The sequence below is a fragment of the Genypterus blacodes genome, unplaced genomic scaffold, assembly GCF_046128005.1.
Source record: "Genypterus blacodes isolate CSIRO-AG114 ecotype Tasmania unplaced genomic scaffold, CSIRO-AGI_Gbla_v1 ptg000005l_1, whole genome shotgun sequence".
In the NCBI taxonomy this organism is placed as follows: Eukaryota; Metazoa; Chordata; class Actinopteri; order Ophidiiformes; family Ophidiidae; genus Genypterus; species Genypterus blacodes.
Window position 1 is genome coordinate 21,838 of NW_027466819.1, and position 20,663 is coordinate 42,500.

Genomic DNA, 20,663 nt, shown 5'->3' on the forward strand with positions numbered 1-20,663 from the left:
ATGCATCTTCAATCAATATGGAACCCGCCGCCGTGATCGGAGGCCTTGTGGGAGATAAGATACAGTTTGTGCTCTAATGGCTGCAGCTGCGCTCTAATGCGTTACATGACCGGCACACACACACACACACACACACACACACACACACACAGATGTAATCACACCACCATCCTCCTTTATTCGTCTTCAAACCGTTCTATTACACATCCTTAGTATGCAAATCATATTTCAATGGGACAGCGTCAAACAATCATTATTCAAAATGTAAAGCGAAACTTCCTCATCTGCTTATGTCAGCATTTAATGTCTACAGTCACACACACACACACTACAGGCACACACTACAGTCACACACACTACACTCACACACTACACACACTAACCTAGGGAGTAAAACGAGGAAGAGGAAACCCATTCATCATCGGCACACGTGTGATACAGAGAACAGCCCTTTCCAAAGTGCATCTTACATAGCAGTCATGTCGCAAAAATGCCTTTAAATAGAAAACCCCGTGTACAGAACCTTACTATAGACAAATAAATACATTTATCTTCATTTGGCAATATATTTTTCCCTTCTTCATCTGAATTTAGACGTCTAAAAAATACAGACTGGTTTTGTAAAGTACCTCATGTTCTTCCTCACGTCAGTTAAAGTGTTAATAAAAAATATAAGATACAAAGGTCTTTTTAAAATAGCGGCGGACATGTTGGGATGGTGTAAACACACTCGCGTCGGTACGATCGAGTCAGCGGCGACTCGGGAGTGAAAAGGTTTGGGTTCCTATGGAAAAGCTCCATATTTGGGTTGTTGACGTATGAAAGTCATAGATTTTGGGGGTTTTGTTAGAAGCTGCAGTCTGAGATCGTTCCTCGGCAAACTGCAGCTTTCACACCGTCACACCTTCAACCTCACACACCTTCGACTCGTTTTGGGTACGATTGCAATTATTCAAAACCAAACAATATTCAACTTAAAGGCTTAATGTTTCTCTTACAGGTATATCATTAAATAAAGTGTTGAAGCTTCCTATAGTTCCCTCTTTAGAGTTAAGATGAGGCAACAGCTACACGTCGTTAATGCTCAAAGTAGATTAAACGTACTAGATTAAAGCTTATTTAAATGAAATGCTACAGCTTATACAGAAGTCCCGCTTCTTCCGTTCGTCCTTCGTCGTCAGCTTTATATCGGTCAGTATCTCTGTTATTACTCTTAGGTATTCGTTTTTTAGTAGATTAGATTGTTTAGTACACAAATACATTCCTCCGTCTGTTATCTGACTGCGGTAGCTTGGAGTTAGCCGTGTGAGACGCTGGGTTAATCAAGTAACAGCAAGTCAAGCGGTTAAGGTTTCTGTTCAGTTACTGTTACAGTTCTGTTCCACGACGTACAGAGTGTGTGCGTGTGCGTGTGTGTAGCTGTGTCGCCCTCTACCTGCGCAGCGACGACAGCGCTGGAGTGAAATCTTACAAATGACAGGAGCGGAGGCAGAGGCGACACCGGCGGAGACGAGATCCAGCCGGTGTTAAACGACGACGAAGCGACCTTGGTATGAAAGCTTGTTTGCATAGGCTGGGGGTTTGAACCGGAGAAGCTCTTTTAGTCAAAGCTATGAAAACATTAACGACTGACCTCTGATGAACTTACTCATGGTGATACATCATCACTCCGCTCCGTGTTTACACCCGCAGACTGCAGCGGTGTAATGCGGTGCGTTCCCGGGCGGAGGAACACATTTCTGTCAGTGTGTTTCTGCTGAAGTCGCACAACTCCAGTTTTAAAACGTCGCACTCATGGAAAACAGCAGCAACAATGGATTTTTTTCTTTTTTTCTTTTTACGACTCTGCTGGCTGATGAAGCGAAACGCAGCTGCATGTCTGATTGAGTCAGAGAGAAAAGTGCTTCCATCTTAAGGGACGACATCTGTTGGATGTGACTGATCTGACTTTGACCTGTTTGACAGATTCAGATACAAACAAAACAACCAAATCTGCTGAGCCGCTCCTTTTCTACCCCTGCTATTGAGTTTTCCTCGAATCTGAATTCATCTTATGCAACATATCTGTGGTAGATGTGAGCGGTCACGTTGTTTCCTCCTTCGTCCTCCTCCGTCTCCTCGCTCACAGGCAGTCACTTCCGTCGTACACCACCGGCTTCTCCACATTCAGATGATACAGCACTTTCTTAGAGATGAACCTGATCAGAGAGGAGAGAGAGATAAAGTCAGGTTAACGCCGGGTCAGAATCCAGAGATGAGCCACATCCACAGGTCAACATGTTATCGCCCCTCCGAGTATTAAGGCCTGTGCGGGGGGGGGGGGGGCAGACCTGGAGAAGGAGTTGTCAAAGACGAGCGTGTATTCTCCAGGGTTTCTGACTTTCAGCTCTCCCTTGATCGTCTCCTTGTGGGAGTTACAGCGGGTCAGAGGGATCAGAACCTGAAGAGAACCAAAGGATAGAATTCTTATTTGACCTTTACTATCACAACAGAGGAAGGCGTGGCGCTCTTTTCCTTTTACACGTGCTGGCGTCTCACCTTGGCCTGCTCCAGAGGCGTCTCCGCACTCTCCCTGTACACCACGCTGAAGGAGATGCTCTTAGGCTCAGAGGTGAAGGTCCAGGTGACGGTGGGACCTGCGTTGCCAATGGTGATGGGGATGGTGCTGTAAGAGCTGGACTTGATGAAGAGCTCTTGGGGGCTGTCCCCAAACTTTGAGATGTCATCCACCGTGAAGGGGATACAGAGCCTAAACCGCAGGGGACAGACAGGTTGCTGTTAGGAACGTCTCACGCTCCAATTACAAGAAACCTCTTCTATAAATGGAAATCCTGATCTTATCTCATCTGCTGCAGCGTGGGTTTGACGCAAGTGCATGAAATTAAACTCACGTGAGTTCTCCGGCCTTTAGCAGGCAGATCTCTGCGTCCTGGACTGAGGTATTGAGGTCCTCGGTGTCCTCTGAGGGGGTCTCACCTGCACTGGCACTGCGGAGAGAGCAACGGGAAACAACTTAAGGAAAACTTAAATCCAGAGTTACAATATTGCACTTATAAAGAAAAGTAGCTTCGTCAAATTGATTCAAGCTATATAAAAAAAATAAAAAATCTATATCAGATGTCCATGAACTGACACTTTGTATTTTTCTCTTCGTATACATCATTATAATGCTGTGTGAAATCATTTTAAATGGCCTTAATAGAAGGTTTATCTTGTGCAATGTTGGGGAAAATGAAATGAATCTACATAGAAACTCTCTCTCTGTAAGTGACTGTGTGAGATTCTTACGGTTGTGCTGCCCCCTGCTGCTCGTCTCCAGGAGAGCAGGCGGTGGCAAAAGAGAGGGAGTCGTCATAGGTGCTGCTCACTTCTTCATCTGTGATGATGTCAAACACGCCATCCTCCAACTTGTCACTGTCGTCTGCTCCTGGAAAATATACATTACATATTCTCTAGTGAATTCTTTCCGTATATGCTGTCATGAACACGCCGCACTGGGAGAATAACTGTCTTATTTAACAGAATAGTGTGTGTCTGTGTGTGTGTGCTGCTACCTGCAACACTGGGTACGCCTCTAAAATTGGGTAGACGGCTGAAGAGCGTGTTGGGGGTGCTGCTCGCCATCTCCTCCTGTGGGTGGCGCTCGACCACTGCGTTGTGTTGGTTATAACAGTCCCTGCAGCAGTGCACTCTGCTGCCGCCCTGCTGGGTGCTCACAGTGTTGCTGCAGCAGTTGTAGCAGAAGGGACGCCCACACAGTCTGGGAACCGACACGACATCGTGGTTTAGATGGAGACAAATGACTCATTAGTGTGTGGAGTGTAGATTATCATAATGTAAGGAGGAGGAACTAGGAAGTAAACTGTATTTAACATCTCAAAGCAAGAGATACAAAATAAAAAGTGTGGGATTGTGTTGTGTTTTCCCCTAATGTGTATTAAATAACTGCATTTTTTTTATTTCATTTTGAGAGAGAATTGATTTGTGTGGACTGGTGGATATGAACAACATGAATGTCTGCCGCCTGACCTGCACACGTGCTTGCGGAGCCACCAGCTGAACTGACTGTGACAGCCCAGGCAGTAGTTGACGTCTTTCTCCGACTCCTCGTCTCGCTGCTTCTGCTCAAACTCCAAGGCGTCCGTCTTCTGCCACAGTTCGTCTTTCTCCCTGCAGGTGGCAGCAGGAGGCGCGCTCATTAAAACGTGATACATGACGGATTACAGAATCTGGGCCTGTGTTTGGTTGCTTGCCAGTTAGAATGAAGTGGATCAAAGTGGAGCTGATGTAATTGGGAGTAAGTTGGGTACCTGATGAGCTCTATGAGTCTCTCCTCCAAGTTGATTTTGGTCCGGTACAGGTCATCCAATTCGGCGGTCGTCCTCAGATCCGCGCTCTGTTTGTCCTGTGAGGCTCTGCGTAAGCTTTCGTTCAACCCCTGACACGCCTGCTCGGCCGCCGCCAGGCTCTCCTCAGACCTGCGTAGAGGAACAAACGGTGACAGACGGATCCTGATGGACAACGACAGATCGCAGACTTCAATTCGGTGGAAAATGCCTGATCCCGACTCCAATCCCTCACCTCGACAGATCTGCTTTCAGCTGCTTTATCTCCTCTTCCTTCCCCTGCATGAGGCTTTCAAACTGGCCCATCCAGGCGCTTCTCTCCCCGGGCTGCTGGCAGAAAGTCTCATTAACAGTCTGCAAACATTTCACTTTGTTTCAGCGTCATTATTCATGTAGGACAAACTTATGATTTCAGGCAGCTGCAGAGTGTAGGACATGTTAAACACTTACAGTTTGGTTGTAATATCCTGAGGCCAGCCGACATTTAAACGCTCCCTCACAGTGTTTGGTGTAAAAATAGTGGATGAGTGTCAGACTGCTGAAGTGGAATCAGACTCAGCTCACCTCCAGCTCTTTGACTTTGCTCTCCAGGCCAGACGCTTTCTCCTGCTCAGTCCCCAGCTGTGCTCTCGCCTCCTGCAGCTCTTTATTAACATTCTGAACGAGAAGAAACGCAAAACAAGTTGAAACAGTGTAATTCAGATCCACTTGAGTTCATATTATGATCGTAGAGTGCCTGACCTGGATCTGGGTGCGGTGGCTCATTGCCTGGGTGCTGAGCTGGAACCGTAGAGCCTGAATCTGCTCCTGGCTCGTCTCTTTCAAGTCTCTAGCGTCTCGCCGGTCCTTGTCCAGCTTCTCCTGCAGCTCCTTGAACAGCTCATCCTTATCGTGAGGCTGCTGGTTCTCCTGCTCTCCCCCCCGAGCCGCTGCCTCCTCCTCCAGCTCCTGCATCCTGGTGGCCAGGCCCTCCCAGCGCAGACGAGCTTCTTCGTTCTCCGCCGTCAGCATGCAGACGTGCACGCCGAGCTCAGCGGTTTCTGTGTTGGCTCTGTGCAGAGCCTCCCGAGACTCACTGTTTTCCAGGCACGCTGTTTGGTACTGCAGCTTGAGTTTATGAAGCTCCTCTCTGGAAGCCGTCACCTCCGTGGCCAGACCCGCCCGGGCCTGAGCCTCGCCATCACGCTCCCGAACAAGAGCTTCCTCTCGCTCCCGGGAATGAAGAATCTCATCCACTTGGCGGCGGTTCAGCTCCTCTACCTGGGCCTTGAGCTGCTCCGCTAAGACACGGAGATCCTCCCTGGAGGCCTCTGTCACCTCCTGGAGAACCTGAGCTTTCATCCTCTCTTCTGTCCCGGCCAAGAGCTGAGCCCTGAGCTCCACCACCTCTTCCTGGAGCTGGTGCACTTCCCGTACGTTGAGCTCCAGCTGAGCCTCTGCTATCACCAGCTCCTTGGTTTGGGATGAGGGAGGCAGAGGCGTCTCTTCAAGCTTCTGCATTTTCTCATTACTCTCTGCTGCTCCCTTTTCATCATGCTGCTCCTCCGTCTGGTTCTCCAGTTCCTCAGCCCTGGTGTGAAGAAGCTCACGTTGGAGGGTCTGGTCTCTGAGCTTAGCCTCAGTTCCTTGGAGTTTCCCCTGCAGGTCTGCTTGGCTTCTTTGGGACATCACAAGCTTCCTGTCCAACTCAGCTGCTTTGGCAGTGAATGAGTCCAGGTCCTCTTGAACTGTGGCTAACTGCTGCTTCAACGATGACTGAACCTCAACAAGATTCTTGTTTTCAAGCTCAACCTCCTTTAATTGAGCATCTGATAACTCCTTCTGGCTAAGAGCCTTTTGGAGCATCTCTTCCAAGCTGTCATCTCTGCCCTGCTCACCCACAGTTGCAGCTTCATTTCCCCCCTTCAAGTTCCCCTGAGAAGCTTTCAAAGCAGCTACCTGGTCTAGCAGAGCTGTCTTGGTCTGGGTCAGCTCTGTAATGTTCTCCTCACACGTCTTAACGCTTTGTAGCAGCTTGGCATTTGTCTCGGTGAGGCTGCTGCATCGGGACTTGAAGTCTTCAAGCTTCTCGCTCAGATCACATGAGACGACTTCACTGCCGGCGAGTTTGGCGCTCAGACTTTGCTTCTGAATTTTGAGCTTCTCCATCTTCTCCTCTAAATAGTGGACCCTGTCTGAATTGATGGTTTGCTCTTCCTCTCTGTTCTTCAGTGTTTCTCTCATGTCCAGCAGCTCATTCTCTAGTGTCTCGCTCTGGCTGCTGCTCACGCCACATCTCTGCTTGATCTCCTCTCTCTTCTCCTCCTGCAGTCGCTTCCTCAGTTCCTCTGCGTGTCTTTCTCTGCAGTCCAATGAAGCTTGTAGATCCTGAAGCTGGGCTCTCAAGTTCCCCGTCTCCTTCTCCTTCACAGTCAGTGCCCCTTGGATTCGACCCACTGCACTTTGGAGTTCCTCCAACCGTTTGAGCGCCTCCTCCCGTTCGTCCTGCGCTCCGGCTCGCACCTCTGCCAGCTTTTCCTCGGCGTTCCTCACCTCTTCTTCTCTGTGCTTCAGTTCCTGGGACAGCCGTTGGAAAAGTCTGGCCCGTTCGTCCGCCTCTCTCTTGGCGGCCAACCTCTCCTCCTCTGCAATCTTCAGTTTGTCAATGAGTTCTTGGATTTTCCAGGCCGAGTCGCAGTAGCTGGCTGTCTGTTGGCCTTTTTCCTTGAGAGACTCGTCCAACTTTGACAGCAGCTCCATGTTTTTGTTCTCAGATGCAGCGAGTCTGTCTTGAAGTTCACCGTTTATTGCTCCTCTAGAGGTTTGGAGATTATTGTCCTTCTCCTGGTTTCCTTCTGCATTAATTCTGAGGTCAGAAGCCTTCTGAGCTGCCAGTAGCTGAGCCTGAAGGTCTTTAACTACGCCTTTCAGCTCAGCAGCCTCTTTGCCCAATTCCTGAATCTGTACTAGAAGCTCTTGCTGCCTGAGCTCGGACTGGTCCAGCTCAATGCGGAGGTTCTCAGCTATGTTACAGGGAGAAGATTCCCCGAGTTCCCCAAGGTCACCCAGGAGACTTTGGCCCAGACCGGGGACCGGCACAAACTCCTGAACCTGGTAAGAGAACACCACAAAATGGATGAGGCCCTTAAAAGGCAGACAGAAAAGAGAGAGGCCATCTGATTTACACACTGTGTCTGTGTGTGTGTGTGTGTGTGTGTATGTGTGTGTACCTGTGAGTGTGAATAATTGCTGACTAGACTGTTGATGCTGGAGCAGCGGCTGGGAGGCCTCCAAAGGAAAGCGGCGCTGGTGGCTATAGTTCGCCTGTAAACATGGATGACATTATTAATTGTTGTCAGATGTCATATGTCACATTCACATATTACAGATAGAACTACAACCTAAATGAATAATGACTCAATGTGAATGTGTCACAGATTTGCCATGAAATCAGGTCAGTGACTTTGTCTGGGAAAGAGCATGAGACTATTTCTGGAAGCTTCTCAGATGACAAGTGAAGCAATATGTTGTCTTGAGACGCACAGGTCCTCTGCTCTCGTGTGTGTGTGTGTGTGTGTGTGTGTGTGTGTGTGTGTGTGTGTGTTAAACAGGGAGAACATTTGCTTTATTCCCCCCTTTTGAAGGACAGATAATCTGTTTGACTTAACCATGATGGTGAGACTTGTGTCCACTGCCTGTGACGTTTCTGACAAAGGTGTTGAAATGAGGTCTAACCATCCTCACTCACCTATCAAAGGCACCCCAGCATCACACACTCACACACTCACACCTTCACAAAGACTCCCAAGTTTAAAAAAATTAACCACCTGAGCTGTGAACGTGCGGAGTGATCAGATAATTAAGTGTCACTTCAGGGTTGCGAACCCCCCGACAGCCCCTTCCCTCCCTCCCCACACACACACACACACACACACCCAACACTGCTTCCACCTCCACTTTAGATCAGCTCACTTTGTGCGCTCATCCGAATGACATCAGGTTTCTCTCAGGTCGACGTATAAATCACTTCCAACCCCAAGGTGGAGGAACAATTAACATGTATTACTGCGGTGGTTGATCATTCGAATGTGTGTTTCCCCTCATCCACAAATGTAAACACACTAACTGCAAAGGTTCCTTACCTCGCAAACATAGGCCAGTCTGCATCGAGGTCGTAACCTCTGGCCGCCACGTCAAATTGGATCTGGTTGAGCTCATAGAGGTGGTTGATGATGTCGGCGGTCAGGTGCGACTTGAGGAAGGGGCTCCGGGCGTAGTACCACTCACTGCACGGCGAGAGAGAGAGAGAGAGAGAGAGAGAGAGAGAGAGAGAGAGAGAGAGAGAGAGAGAGAGAGAGAGAGATTGGTGAATCATGTTTGTTGTGCCGGACATCAAGGAAGTGTAACAATTATCATAAACAATAATGAATAATCTTGAATTTTCTTTGATAAAGTAAGTGTTAACCGTGCTTTAGCTTTAGTGAATGTTTATGTATCTGTTGTGATCTCACACACACAAGCTCCAGAGCCACAAACACAAGCTGAAACCCACATGACATTTAGGTTGAGGTCTATAACAGAGGAAGTGAGAGAGCTGAGGACTTCCTGTCTGAGCGTTCTATGGAAATAGACACAACTGAGGAAGATAAAGGTACTAAGACACGTCAGTCAAATCGCACCCGAGGGACATAGCCCCGTGCTAGTTCAAGGAAGTAAAACATGATCACTACGGTTTTTAAAAGGAACAAGTATGAGGAAACGTGGTGTACATGCCAACTTACCTTGTGACCTTTTGGTTGATAAGACACTGCTGCAGCGTGTCAGCCAGGCGTTGGTGAACCAGCGAGTAACGGATGAAGGCTCTTCCCTTCCCCAGCGAGGTCTTCAACTGCGGGCAAAGAACATAAACACAGATTACGGATCTCCAGTTTGCACGTCTGGTATATAATACCAGATCAAAAGACGGAGACAATCCACATTTGTCTGAATCGTTCCCCGCGTAGAACATTTGAGAACACAGTATCAGTTTAAACGTCTGTCTGTAAAGCCCAAACTTTCCAATACAGTAACAGATGGAAGGATTTAGGTAAGGAGACAGAATCAAAGATCTAGCATAAGGACACCAGCTGGGGACTCCCTATGCCTGCCACAGGAAAACATGAAGAAGTAAAAAGTCCTATTTTAAGTCAATGTTTCAAACGCTGAGGCTAATTAATATGCAAACTGCTTTCAACAAATAATTAGAAGTCAGCAGTTATAGACTAAACTTCCAAAAACCAACATTAGACCTTGAAGAAGTCTTACGTCACCACCAGCACTCATACACCTGATTAAACAACACTACTTGTCAAACTACTTTATAATTATCCGTCTCATATTAGAATACAGTTCAGCGACAACAAAGCTTTCCTTGAAGCAGCATGACAGCACTAAACAAACCTTTTTATCAGGCGCACAGAAAGGAACGGCAAGACAGAATGAGGAACAGAAATATTCCAAAGGGAAATTCAGTACGAATTACGAGTTCATGAGGACTGAGCAGAGGATTAGATACTTAGTTATACAGTCACGGTGTACTTGTGTGTGTCGCACACCATGGCAAAGCTGAAGCAGGGCATGCTGGTGTGTGTGTGTGTGTGTGTGTGTGTGTGTGTGTGTGTGTGTGTGTGTGTGTGTGTGTGTGTGTGTGTGCAGACCAGGATTACCTCGGGGATGGATTTAACAAAACGGATGCCATCGTTAGCTCCCTTGATCTTAATCAGGCAGTCACAGAAATAATCCCAGTAGTCTTTCCTTTGGCCAAGAAAGGTCGTCTTCTCTTTCTGGTCAAACTTAGAACAACAACAAAATCAATAATTACAGCTGCAACACTGTGATTCGTGTGAAAAATGAAAGTTATGTATCCTGGATGTTGAGCCAAGCAAATAAGACAATAAGAACTGGTCCAGCGCGTCAGGTAACATACTTGCAGCAGGTATTCGAGTTTATAGAAGAACTTGTGCAGGTTGGTGCTGTCGTCTGTTACGGGTTCACCACAGTCCTTATGTTCTTTACTCAACTCCAACACAGCATCTGAACCAAACAGTGACAGTCACACATACAATAACACACGCTGTACAGTATGCAATGTTAATTGTATGTGTGGATATTCTAATAATCACCATGGAGATCTCTGATTATCCTGTGCAGCTGTTTATCTCCCAGTGATGAGGAGGAGGCCATAGTGGGGGGGAGATTAATGCAGTCTGGGACCCCCAAATCCTCCATGTGGGACAGACAATGACATTATTTTACAGGTTTCCCATGTTAGAATCAATCTTCACCTGATTCCTTAATGGGAGAGAAATAGCTTGAGAGGTAAACGAGGCTTTAAACATGTAGTGACACATTGTGAAATACAGTATTTTCCTAAATCCAATCGTAACGCTACAGAGTGCTGCTTCCTCTTCATCCAAATCCAGGCTGGACACTAAAGAAACGACTTAAATATTCCAAGAAGAGTGTTGCAATGTAATATTGTATAATGGGAAGCAGGAAGCAGGCAGGTGCACGATATGTACTAACACGACAGGTGAATGTGAATCTGTCTGGAACGATGATATTCAGTCACATCAGACGTCAGTAGCACAAGCGGACCATTACTTATTTACCATTACGTCATTAAAACAGAATTCCGAGTTCAAAATATTTAAACCCAAAGGGAAAATACGGCAGACTACGACGTAAACAAACACCGAGTAAACAGAGCCAGACAGCAGTGGGACGTGCACCTGACCAAAGCGACACTTTACGGGTTTATTCTCCTTAAAAGTCCGTTAACAAACAAATTATTTTGAGAATTACAGCGAAACTCTGTGATATTCAACGACTGGCGAAAATAATTGACGTACTTGTTGTGGTAAATGTTGCAGGGAGCCCAGTGTGTGAGGAAACACCGCAGAAACTGCTGGCTGTTGAGGGCGGGGCCTACGAGTGATTGACAGGCCAGAGGGAGAAACAGCCGCGTGCTCTCATCATAGTTTGGTTGAGAGACGCAAGGAAAATAAACACGGATAAATGAATATAAAAATAGTGTAAAAAAAAAAAAAACAATAATACAAAAAACCCTCATTATGAGATTATTTGCTATTAATACCTGAATATATTTAAATATATGTTGTACTAACGTTATATAATTAACTTTATTGGAGTACTACCGTAATAGATTAAAATATATATTAGTACTACCTTAATACATTAAAATATAAATTAGCAATATCTTAATATATGACATATTTATTAGTACTACCGTTTTTTCTCTTTGTCCTTACACAATTATTCAGAGCCAATACTCATTAAGCAGGGAGAGGCGTTTGATGCCTTGCTTAATGGCACTTTGTTGGGATCAATGCAACAATCCAATCTGATCGAATGGAGACTGGTAATTAATATGCATTAGTGGTGTATGCTTGTATAGGAAAGATAATGTACTGCTGCTGTTACAGACGATTACTCAGGTCTGAATGAGCTTATACACACACTGGTGATGTAGAATAGTGAACCAGTCATATGTAGGTTGTTGTTTGTCTTTAGCAGGTCCTGGTTTCAGATCGATGTTTACACCTGCGGTCAACTATTAAGGAACAAGTCTCATTGTGTTTTCACTGATACTTGCTTATGGAGAAGTCACTCACTGTTGGGGCACAACAGCAGGTATGTTGGAATCTTACATTTCTTACAGATTCGAAATAAAGTGGGACTCCACAGCTATAAGACAGTATTGATAAAGTTCAAGGTGAGGAATAATTTTAATAATATACATGTATGTGATGATATGTTGGAGAAGCCTGGTTCTGCTTTCATGTTGAAATGATTTATTATTAGTCATTAGTAATGGGTCTGTAATGACTAAATACATAATTCATTTAAATAAGCAAGTGTAGCCTAATATACTTCCTTTAAAACCTATAGGATTGGGTATTAAAATGCCTCACAGCTACCAGGTACTGTGAAAATAGCGTTATATTTAGAGAGGAAGTTAGTCTAACAAAGCTTTAACAAAGTCTTTATTCGTCTTTGCTTAAGGAGAATGGCTACAACTGAACACACACATTTGGCCACGGCGGGTACAAGCATCACCTCTGATCCAACCAGTTATTATGACCATAACGACTACAGTGGTAGTACCGTTTACGATTATGAAGATGAAGTGTGTAAGAACGACAGCATCAGCCAGGTGGGAGCCGTGTTCAGTGTGGTGCTCTTCTCTGTCGTGGTCATCCTCAGTCTTTTTGGCAACGTCGTGGTCATGGTGATTCTGGCCAAGTATGAGAATTTGAAGTCCCTCACCAATGCCTTCATCCTGAACCTGGCTGTATCCGATCTCATCTTCACTGCTGGCCTGCCGTTCTGGGCTTACTACTACTACATGCACGAGTGGACTTTGGGGGAATACGCATGCAAGATAGTCAACTTTGTCTTCCACGTCGGCTTCTACAGCAGTGGCATCCTCCTCATCGTCATGACTATTCACCGTTACGTTGCCGTGGTAAACCCCCTCTCTGACCTCATGTCCGTCAAAGGGTCCTACAGCATCCTGGCATCGGTGCTCATTTGGGTGGTGAGTGTTTTAGCTGCCACTCCAGCCTGCATCTTCACCAAAGTCCACCAGGAGAAACACTGTGAATACAGGAATTCTTACTGGAATCTGTGGGGAATCTACCAGCAGAACATCCTGTTTGTGCTGACTGCTGTGGTATTTAGTTTCTGCTACACTCAGATCATAATAACTCTGCTGCGTCCCACTGCCCAGAGAAGAAAATACAAAACTTTGAAGGTCATCTTTACCCTCATGCTTGTTTTCTTCATGAGCTGGATGCCTTATAATGTCGTCATCTTCCTCAGATCCCTGTCTTCCCTGCATCCGACAGTTGCTGACTCGGCAACACTGCAGTCATCGTGTGAAAACTACACCAAACCTCTCGACGCCGCTCTTTACATCAGCAGGATCTTTGCTTTCTCGCAGTGCTGCCTTAACCCTGTTTTTTACGTGTTTGTGGGGGTGAAATTCAAGAACCACCTGAAGAGGATGATGAAGAGTTTGGGCCATAACAGCAACAGCAACAGCAATCGCAACAGCATCCGGAGCAGAAGCAGCCGCATCACCTCTGTAACCAGCGGTGATGAGGAGTTACTGTAGTCAAGACTCAGTGAAGGAGGGGGACATGTTGTTTATAGACGCTGAGGTGATTTTCATGTCCTCTTTTCACTCTGATGTCTGAAATCATTTGCATTTACTCCAAAAAGCTAAATAATAATGTTTCATCTACAATTTAAATGCACAATCAAGTCAAATGTAGTTATCCATGTTCTAATCAAGCTGTGTCCTTAATGTATCATTTAAAGGAAAACAACCAAATATAAGCCTGCTTTCATTCTTGTGATTCATTTTGAATGAACGATCTATACACACATTTGTTTTTCATTGATTGATTGCATTTAATTTGGTATTTTCCGGGGTCGTGGGGTGGCTTTGTCGTTGTCTTCTTTAATATTCTACATTCATTCTTTTAAGAGGATAGTAGCTGCGTGAGATACGCACATTTCCTATCAAGGCGTATCAGTAGAAAATAGTGATGCAACATTTGATTGAGAAACAAATAGAGGAACACAAAATATTCAACTCCCTGACAACGTTTGGTGCCTTTCACAACCCAACAGCTGTTCAGGGTAAGTCAAAGCTCGATGAGGTACGCTCAATATTGAAATTTTTCATACAGAAAAATGTGTTATTCAAGTCAATGTAAGCTTTATCATATTTTGTTTGTTGTGTAGAGAAGTTGAAATGGACAGCCGTCACTATTCAGATCTCATCCCCATCAATGCAACAGTCAGCGACCCAAGAGCCGACCCAGCTCTGCAAGATGGTGATGATAAAGGAGTAGTCATTATTTGTCTACAAGGGTTTGACTTTGCATCCATCAATGCCACATTCTTCTGGATAATCTTCATTGTGAGCATCATCGGGAATGGCCTCCTCTTACATATTCTGTTCCACTACGAGAACCTGAGAAACGTCACCAACCTGTTTGTCGTCAATCTGACCTGCTCTGACTTGGTGTTCACCATCACCCTTCCATTCTGGGCCTTCTACCACACATCAGAATGGATCTTTGGTGACTTCGCCTGCAAGTTTGTGACTGCCGCGTACTTTGTCGGCCTGTACAGTAGCATCATTTTGCTGACTACCATAACAATAGATCGTTTCACAACCCTGGTCTTGCAGAACCGCTTGCAGAGCTCTGAGAAACGGCAGAAATGTGCAATAGGAGCCTGCGCAGGTGCCTGGATCATAAGCTTTGCCGCATCCCTGAGAGAGGCTGTGAACACAAAGGTGGGGAGCTATAATGGCTTGTTAACCTGTGATTCAGCCGACAGCAACTCCGAGAGTAACCTGGGTATCTATCTCCAAGTGTCATTGCTCTTCTTCCTCCCATTTGTCATCATCGTTTTCTGCTATTCGGCCATCCTGCGGAAAGTCATGAATACTTCAAACAGAAGAAAGCTCAGGACAGTTCTGGTGGTGTTGTGTATTGTTTTTGTCTTCTTTGTGTGCTGGGGTCCTCATCATGTAATGATTCTGCTCCACACTCTTGCCGCGCCGCAAGCCTGCGATAAAATGGATAACTTTTACCTTGCCTATGATATCTTTCGCTTACTTGCCTACTCCCACTGCTGCATGAACCCCCTGCTGTATATGCTTTCACAAAAGCTGCGGAGACATCTGGTCCAGCTCTTTCGTTGCAAGCGTGTCAGAAGGAGGATGAGCCTCAGAGGCAGTCGTCAAAGCTCCTCCAACGTTTTTCAGAATGGATTGGCAACAACCAATGTGTTGGAATTACAATCCAGATAGAGGTTTGCTTTTGAAGTGAAAAGTTGACACAAGGTGTAAATACTTTACTTTCAAAATAGTCCTGTCATCATATAAGATTCTTTTGTTTTGGTGTGTGTGTTTTTTTCTTTGATTTAAAAATGCACGTGTATTAACTGTTTCTATGATTTTACAAATACTGCAGGGTTTAAATGAGAACAAATATTAGAAAAAATGTGTGTGTGATAAAGTGTAAAAATATCCTGACTTGTATTGCTTTCAGTGCCAGACGTTCAGTGCTTACAGCTGTGCATAAACTCTCTAAAAACAGCATTTTCATTGTGGTTTGTATTTTTTCATTTCCTGCTTCAACATGACAGGCCGCACCTTCAATCCTGCAAAAGATCAAAACAAGTCAGACACAACATCGTGTGAGCTAAAGCCAGTTTGTGTTGTTACTCTCTAGAAGTTATCCAAGAGCAGAGAGACATTACGAAACTTGTATTTCAAAATGACCGCAAAGTGAAATCGTCAACAGAAAAGCAAAAAGAGGAAGAATAAATTTGTGCTGTCAGGGGGGAAAAAAAGCAAGAATCATTAAAATTGCAAACGAACAATATTTACAATATGCTGAGTTACATTCTCCGTCGTGCCTCACTTGCTCGGCCCTTGCAGTGAAGTGTAAACTGCACGAGAAAGAGGATGTGACTGAATATACGAACGCACAAGATGGCAACAGAAATGAAGGTAAGTGAAGCTAGAATGGAGCTTTTGAGGAGGAAGAATCGTGTACTTAATGATCGTACTGAAGAATTACGTACATAAAGTCCATTTACAAGACGGTTGCCTTGAAAATATAACAAATGATGCTGTGTAACTTCATCACGGTAAAGACAGCACTGTGTTCGACAATGAGGCAACATGAATCATAAAATATCCAAAAAGCTAAATGTATAAAACGCCAAATATCTCAATCAATAACATATTCTTGTTTTTGTTTACAATCAATGTCAACGTTTAATTCCAACAGCGCAGATGTTTTCTTGTTTTCTATCTGCATCTTCTTCTGTTCTGTCTCATCTGCTGTTCACCAATTAATTCTACTTCTTCTATATTCGCAAAAAAAATAAAGCGATTTATTTAAAGCTTGTTTATTGAATTGATTTTATTTGTTTGTTTTTGGGCTCTTATCTTGTTAATTTGTCACTCCTGTATGTTCATTAAAAATTATTGATTTTAAAAAAAAGTTGTCCAGAAGTCAGTAGAAGAAAAACAGAATTCTTTTAATTACTGTAAATTTGAGTAATTAACAGATTGTGAGAAGCCTTTTTCTTTGGTCCCACTACTCCAACTCTATTCCATATAATGTGCTTCTCCTGAGCCCTGTCGCTGTACTTCAACATGGTTGAGCAGCACAGCCCTTATGGCTCCATGGGGGGTCCAGAGAAGACTGGATGGGGACAGCTCAGTGGGCCACTGTAACAGCACTCATATCTGTCTCTGGGGGTAGATTAAGCTTAATTAACTAAACCATCCAGCACGCTTGGATGAATGGATACAAGTCAAGGGCACAGCAGTCACGGCTACGCTCGCACATCCTCTGGCAGGCACTGGGACGCCGTTGTGCATGTAATCTGTGTGAAATGCCAAGCGAAGAGATAAAGATAGCTGCAATAAAGCTGTACGTACAAGTTAAAAATGATGACCTTTATTTGGTATTTGATTAGACAAAACATATTACTGACCAACACATGGAACAAAGAGGGAAAACTCCAGGTTGTCACCCGTGTGTGTATTCTTTTGTCCCCCTTATGTTGTTATTTTGGGTTGAGTTTTCCTCCTCTTCTTCGAGAGCTTAAGGCTGTGTTTGGCAAATGTTTTGTGGGTGTGTAAAGCCTTGAGACATCGTAGGTGACGCACAACGTTTTTGCCAATATCAGCTCACAAGTAACTAACTAACAAAGAAACAAACGTGGGTGAAAAACAAAACTTTCTCCATGAAGCTAATGAACTACGCCACAGCCCACAGACCGCAGAGACGAGAAGAAAGCAGACAAACAGACAAACCCTTCAGAGATCCAACACACACACACACACACACACACACACGCACAAAAACAAGCCGAGGCGTCTTATCATTTCTTATCTTCAAGTCAGGACAACCTCTTATCCCAGATTTCATCGTTTTTTAGCAAATGATGTTGTTGTTCAATCCTGTTTTTAGCCACGAGCTAAACAGCTGTTGTTGTTCTCCTACGTCGTCTCTGCCACTCGCCCTCCCTGGCCCCAACATTCACTCCCCTGCTCTTCTTTTCTCCGGGGCAACTCTCTATGGTTTATCACATTGATATCTTTCTTTAATTCCAATTATCTATAATGATAATTACTCTGACCATATGTGGATTTAATTGATGCCTTGCAAATGTGTAAAATGTGTGTACTTGTGTGCGTATTTGCTAATAAAGTCTTATCGCTTGTTCATCTGGACTGTCAGGAAAATGCATGCAAATCGATTAAGTGTGTCATCCATATCGTTACGAACAACTGTTTTAGTGTACAGATAGAGACGACTTAATCCTCACACCACATACATTGGCGTGTATGACATTTCACTAATGCACCTCATCCGCATCCAATTTGTCATGGGAATCAAGTCTAACACCAAAGAGAGACTGACATCCAAACACACACACACAAACATATCCATACATAATCATATGTAAACAAAGGAAAAGAACAGGCTTAGAGTCTATTCTGTTTGAATTCATGTACATGAATTAAAGCAGAACATGTTGTAGCTTGTAGGCTGTATGTTGGTGGCGCTGCTATACCACATTCCTCCACTAGAGGGGACAGGAGTGTTGGAATAATGTTGCCTGTTTTATCATCTTTGACTCACTTCATAGATGAAAATCAGATGAATATAAATGTGTCTTTCTGGGTGAAACACACAGCTGAGACAGAGGTGCGCACACACGTACACACACAGGTAAGAATCGGGATTATCGCTGACTTTAAAAGATAAATTACAACTGTTTTGAATTCAGTGTAAAGTTGCTCTGTTTTAAATTAACATTCTTTGATTGCATTTGGTAATATAAAGAACTAACAACCTCCTTTTGCTGATCCGAGGCCGTCAGATCCCAACTACTGTATTTTGGGGTCATCCTCCTCTACATACCTGCTGTTGTCAGATAGAAAAACACAGTGATTAACTACCATGGAGACTTAATTAACAAATCAAACATCTGGATATTCAGAAGGCGACTCCTGCATACGCTTAGTTACTTCTGGCCATTTGATGTTTCAAACAGTCCATGTTTCCTGCCTAAAATTGCCCCATCTGTCCGGTTTTACTACTTATTTGAGCTTCTCTCACTTGGTTAGGAAGATAAGATAAGATAAGATAAGATAAGATAAGATAAGATAAGATAAGATGAGATGAGGTAGGATAAGATAAGATAAGATAAGAGGACAAGGCTATACAAGACAAGACAAGACAAGACAAGATAAGATAAGATAAGATAAGATAAGATAAGATAAGATAAGACATGACAAGACAAGACAAGACAAGACGAGATGAGATGAAATAAGATGAGATGAGATGAGATGAGAAGAGAAGAGAAGAGAAGAGAAGAGAAGAGAAGAGAAGAGAAGAGAAGAGAAGAGAAGAGAAGAGAAGAGAAGAGGACAAGGCAATACGAGGCAAGACAAGACAAGATAAGATAAGATAAGATAAGATAAGATAAGATATGGATTTATTTGTGTATGGGTGAGATCCCGATCCTCATCTGGATCCAGAATGTAATTGCAACAATTTGATAATTTGCCAAATAACAAATAGGTGGTAGCCTGAGTTGGGATCAGGTGCAGCAGAAAATCAATGCAAGGAGGTAAGAGGAGAAAATAGGAGGTTCTCTGCCCCAAAAATTATTTATTTAAGCAACATTTCCACCGCCGACGTCTTCGTCAGGCACGATACACCTGCAGTAACAGACCTCCAGCTACATGAGTCATCACAAGGCACCAGATGACAGGAAATACATCACAACTGATGTGGTTGTTACGACGATGTGGGCAGGAATCACTGTGGGGAAAAATGAAATAAAGTTCTCTCTAAACTGATGCCTGATTGGTAACTTATTAAAATAGCATAACATACATTTTGTGTGTGTGTGTGTGTGTGTCGCAGTGCCATGTGAGTGAAAACATTTTTTGGGTTGAGATGCTCCCCCGTTGAGAGCCGGACCTCCAGCCCTGGCGGTGACTGTGTAATGCTCTACCCACCGAGCTAATATCCCACAGACCTCACTGTTGGCTCTGCGCTCTCTATCCTCGGGCTGCACCAGCTGCCGTCTACCTCCAGCCACAGTCTCCGCCCCTGACATGTTGTCCTCTACCTGCCTCATCCCTCCTTCTTCTTCTACATTTCTAGGTGTTCAATCCTCCCTTTTGGACACAACTTCCCAAAAAGGTGAACAGAAGTGATTTTCAATAGCGCCGTGCATGACTAATGGTGGAAACATGTTAAAATCATCGCAGAAATGTCCTTGGGAAGACAAATGAATTTTCAGCAGAATAATTAACTTAATTAACAAATTTGCATGCATATTCATCAGGGCCATTGAAGTCTTTCCAGCTCAGCTTGATGAACGTTGCTGTGTAATAACCAGCTCATTTACATTCTGCCATCCACTGCCATTTGTGTGGATTACTGAGAAAAGGCAAAGCGTGTGTGTGTGTGTGTGTGTGGGTAAGTGTGTGTATGCATGACGCTAGGGGAACATAGCATGCACGCACACTTTCCCATTCCCCGTAATATGTCACAGAGAAAGCTTGATGAATTGATTTGACATATTGTTTCGCTGAATTTACACCCGGCGTCAGCCCGAGCTGCCTTTCCTTCCTAAACACACATTTCAATACACGCGTGCCTTGTGTGGATGTGACTGATAGGGGCATTGCTGCATATGGGTGTGTGTGTGTGTGTGTGAATGTGTGTGCACTTTACACACATATCTTGCATCCTCCTCCCCCCTCTCACCTCCTCTCACCCCCCTTCTCTCTGGTGGGCAGTTCTTGGCACTAATCCTGAGTCGTAAAGCCTCCTGGGTTGCCAGACTGTGCGTTGTTAAAAAACGTGAGGCCCTCAGAACCCCCCCTCCCTCCCCCTCTCCCCCCCACCCACCACCCCAACCCAACCCAGCCCCAGCGCCCCTACACCCCCTCCTCCTCCTCCTCCTCCCCCCCTCCCCGTCTCTGCAGGGCAATCTTTAAAGGCAGCAAGGTGTGACGGCACAGACTGGCAGCTTGGCAGCCATGCCCGAGGATACCAACGCTCCGTCAGCCGTGAACGGGCACCATCACATGGGCTCGCCTAACTAATACGTTCGCCCGTACATGTGCCTTTCTCATGCCTCATCTGTGCCAGTCAAAGACAAAGGAATTCATTAAGAAAATTTCGCATGGTGTTGTTTTGTGATTTTGCC

At 44.8% G+C, this 20,663-nt stretch overlaps 3 protein-coding genes across 7 annotated transcripts; 2 read left to right on the top strand and 1 right to left on the bottom strand.

The window, feature by feature from the left end:
* Positions 1–153: 153 nt before the first annotated feature.
* On the bottom strand, positions 154–11,284 carry LOC142996758 (FYVE and coiled-coil domain-containing protein 1-like). Of its 3 annotated transcripts, none has more exons than XM_076147844.1 (18): positions 11,216–11,284; positions 10,487–10,586; positions 10,291–10,397; positions 10,031–10,156; positions 9,107–9,213; positions 8,468–8,611; positions 7,556–7,649; positions 5,088–7,436; positions 4,911–5,003; positions 4,582–4,676; positions 4,311–4,478; positions 4,030–4,170; positions 3,555–3,760; positions 3,289–3,427; positions 2,892–2,987; positions 2,539–2,749; positions 2,331–2,440; positions 154–2,198 (listed from the first exon to the last, which is right to left on the bottom strand). In XM_076147844.1, exons 2-18 carry the CDS (start codon positions 10,545–10,547, stop codon positions 2,123–2,125), a joined length of 4,323 nt encoding a protein of 1,440 aa, XP_076003959.1. In that variant the 5' UTR covers positions 10,548–10,586; positions 11,216–11,284; the 3' UTR covers positions 154–2,122. The 3 variants fall into 3 exon arrangements, with proteins under 3 accessions (XP_076003959.1, XP_076003949.1, XP_076003941.1); XM_076147834.1 differs by having other exon boundaries at positions 4,582–4,673; positions 10,487–10,655; positions 11,216–11,282; XM_076147826.1 differs by having other exon boundaries at positions 10,487–10,655; positions 11,216–11,282.
* Positions 11,285–11,951: 667 nt separating this feature from the next.
* On the top strand, positions 11,952–13,593 carry LOC142999942 (chemokine XC receptor 1-like). Of its 3 annotated transcripts, none has more exons than XM_076149303.1 (2): positions 11,952–12,017; positions 12,390–13,593. In XM_076149303.1, exon 2 carries the CDS (start codon positions 12,394–12,396, stop codon positions 13,501–13,503), a length of 1,110 nt encoding a protein of 369 aa, XP_076005418.1. In that variant the 5' UTR covers positions 11,952–12,017; positions 12,390–12,393; the 3' UTR covers positions 13,504–13,593. The 3 variants fall into 3 exon arrangements, with proteins under 3 accessions (XP_076005418.1, XP_076005417.1, XP_076005419.1); XM_076149302.1 differs by having other exon boundaries at positions 11,966–12,021; positions 12,393–13,593; XM_076149304.1 differs by having other exon boundaries at positions 12,014–12,099.
* Positions 13,594–13,873: 280 nt separating this feature from the next.
* On the top strand, positions 13,874–15,500 carry LOC142999979 (chemokine XC receptor 1-like). Its single transcript, XM_076149305.1, has 2 exons — positions 13,874–14,033; positions 14,139–15,500. Exon 2 carries the CDS (start codon positions 14,149–14,151, stop codon positions 15,214–15,216), a length of 1,068 nt encoding a protein of 355 aa, XP_076005420.1. The 5' UTR covers positions 13,874–14,033; positions 14,139–14,148; the 3' UTR covers positions 15,217–15,500.
* Positions 15,501–20,663: the final 5,163 nt, after the last annotated feature.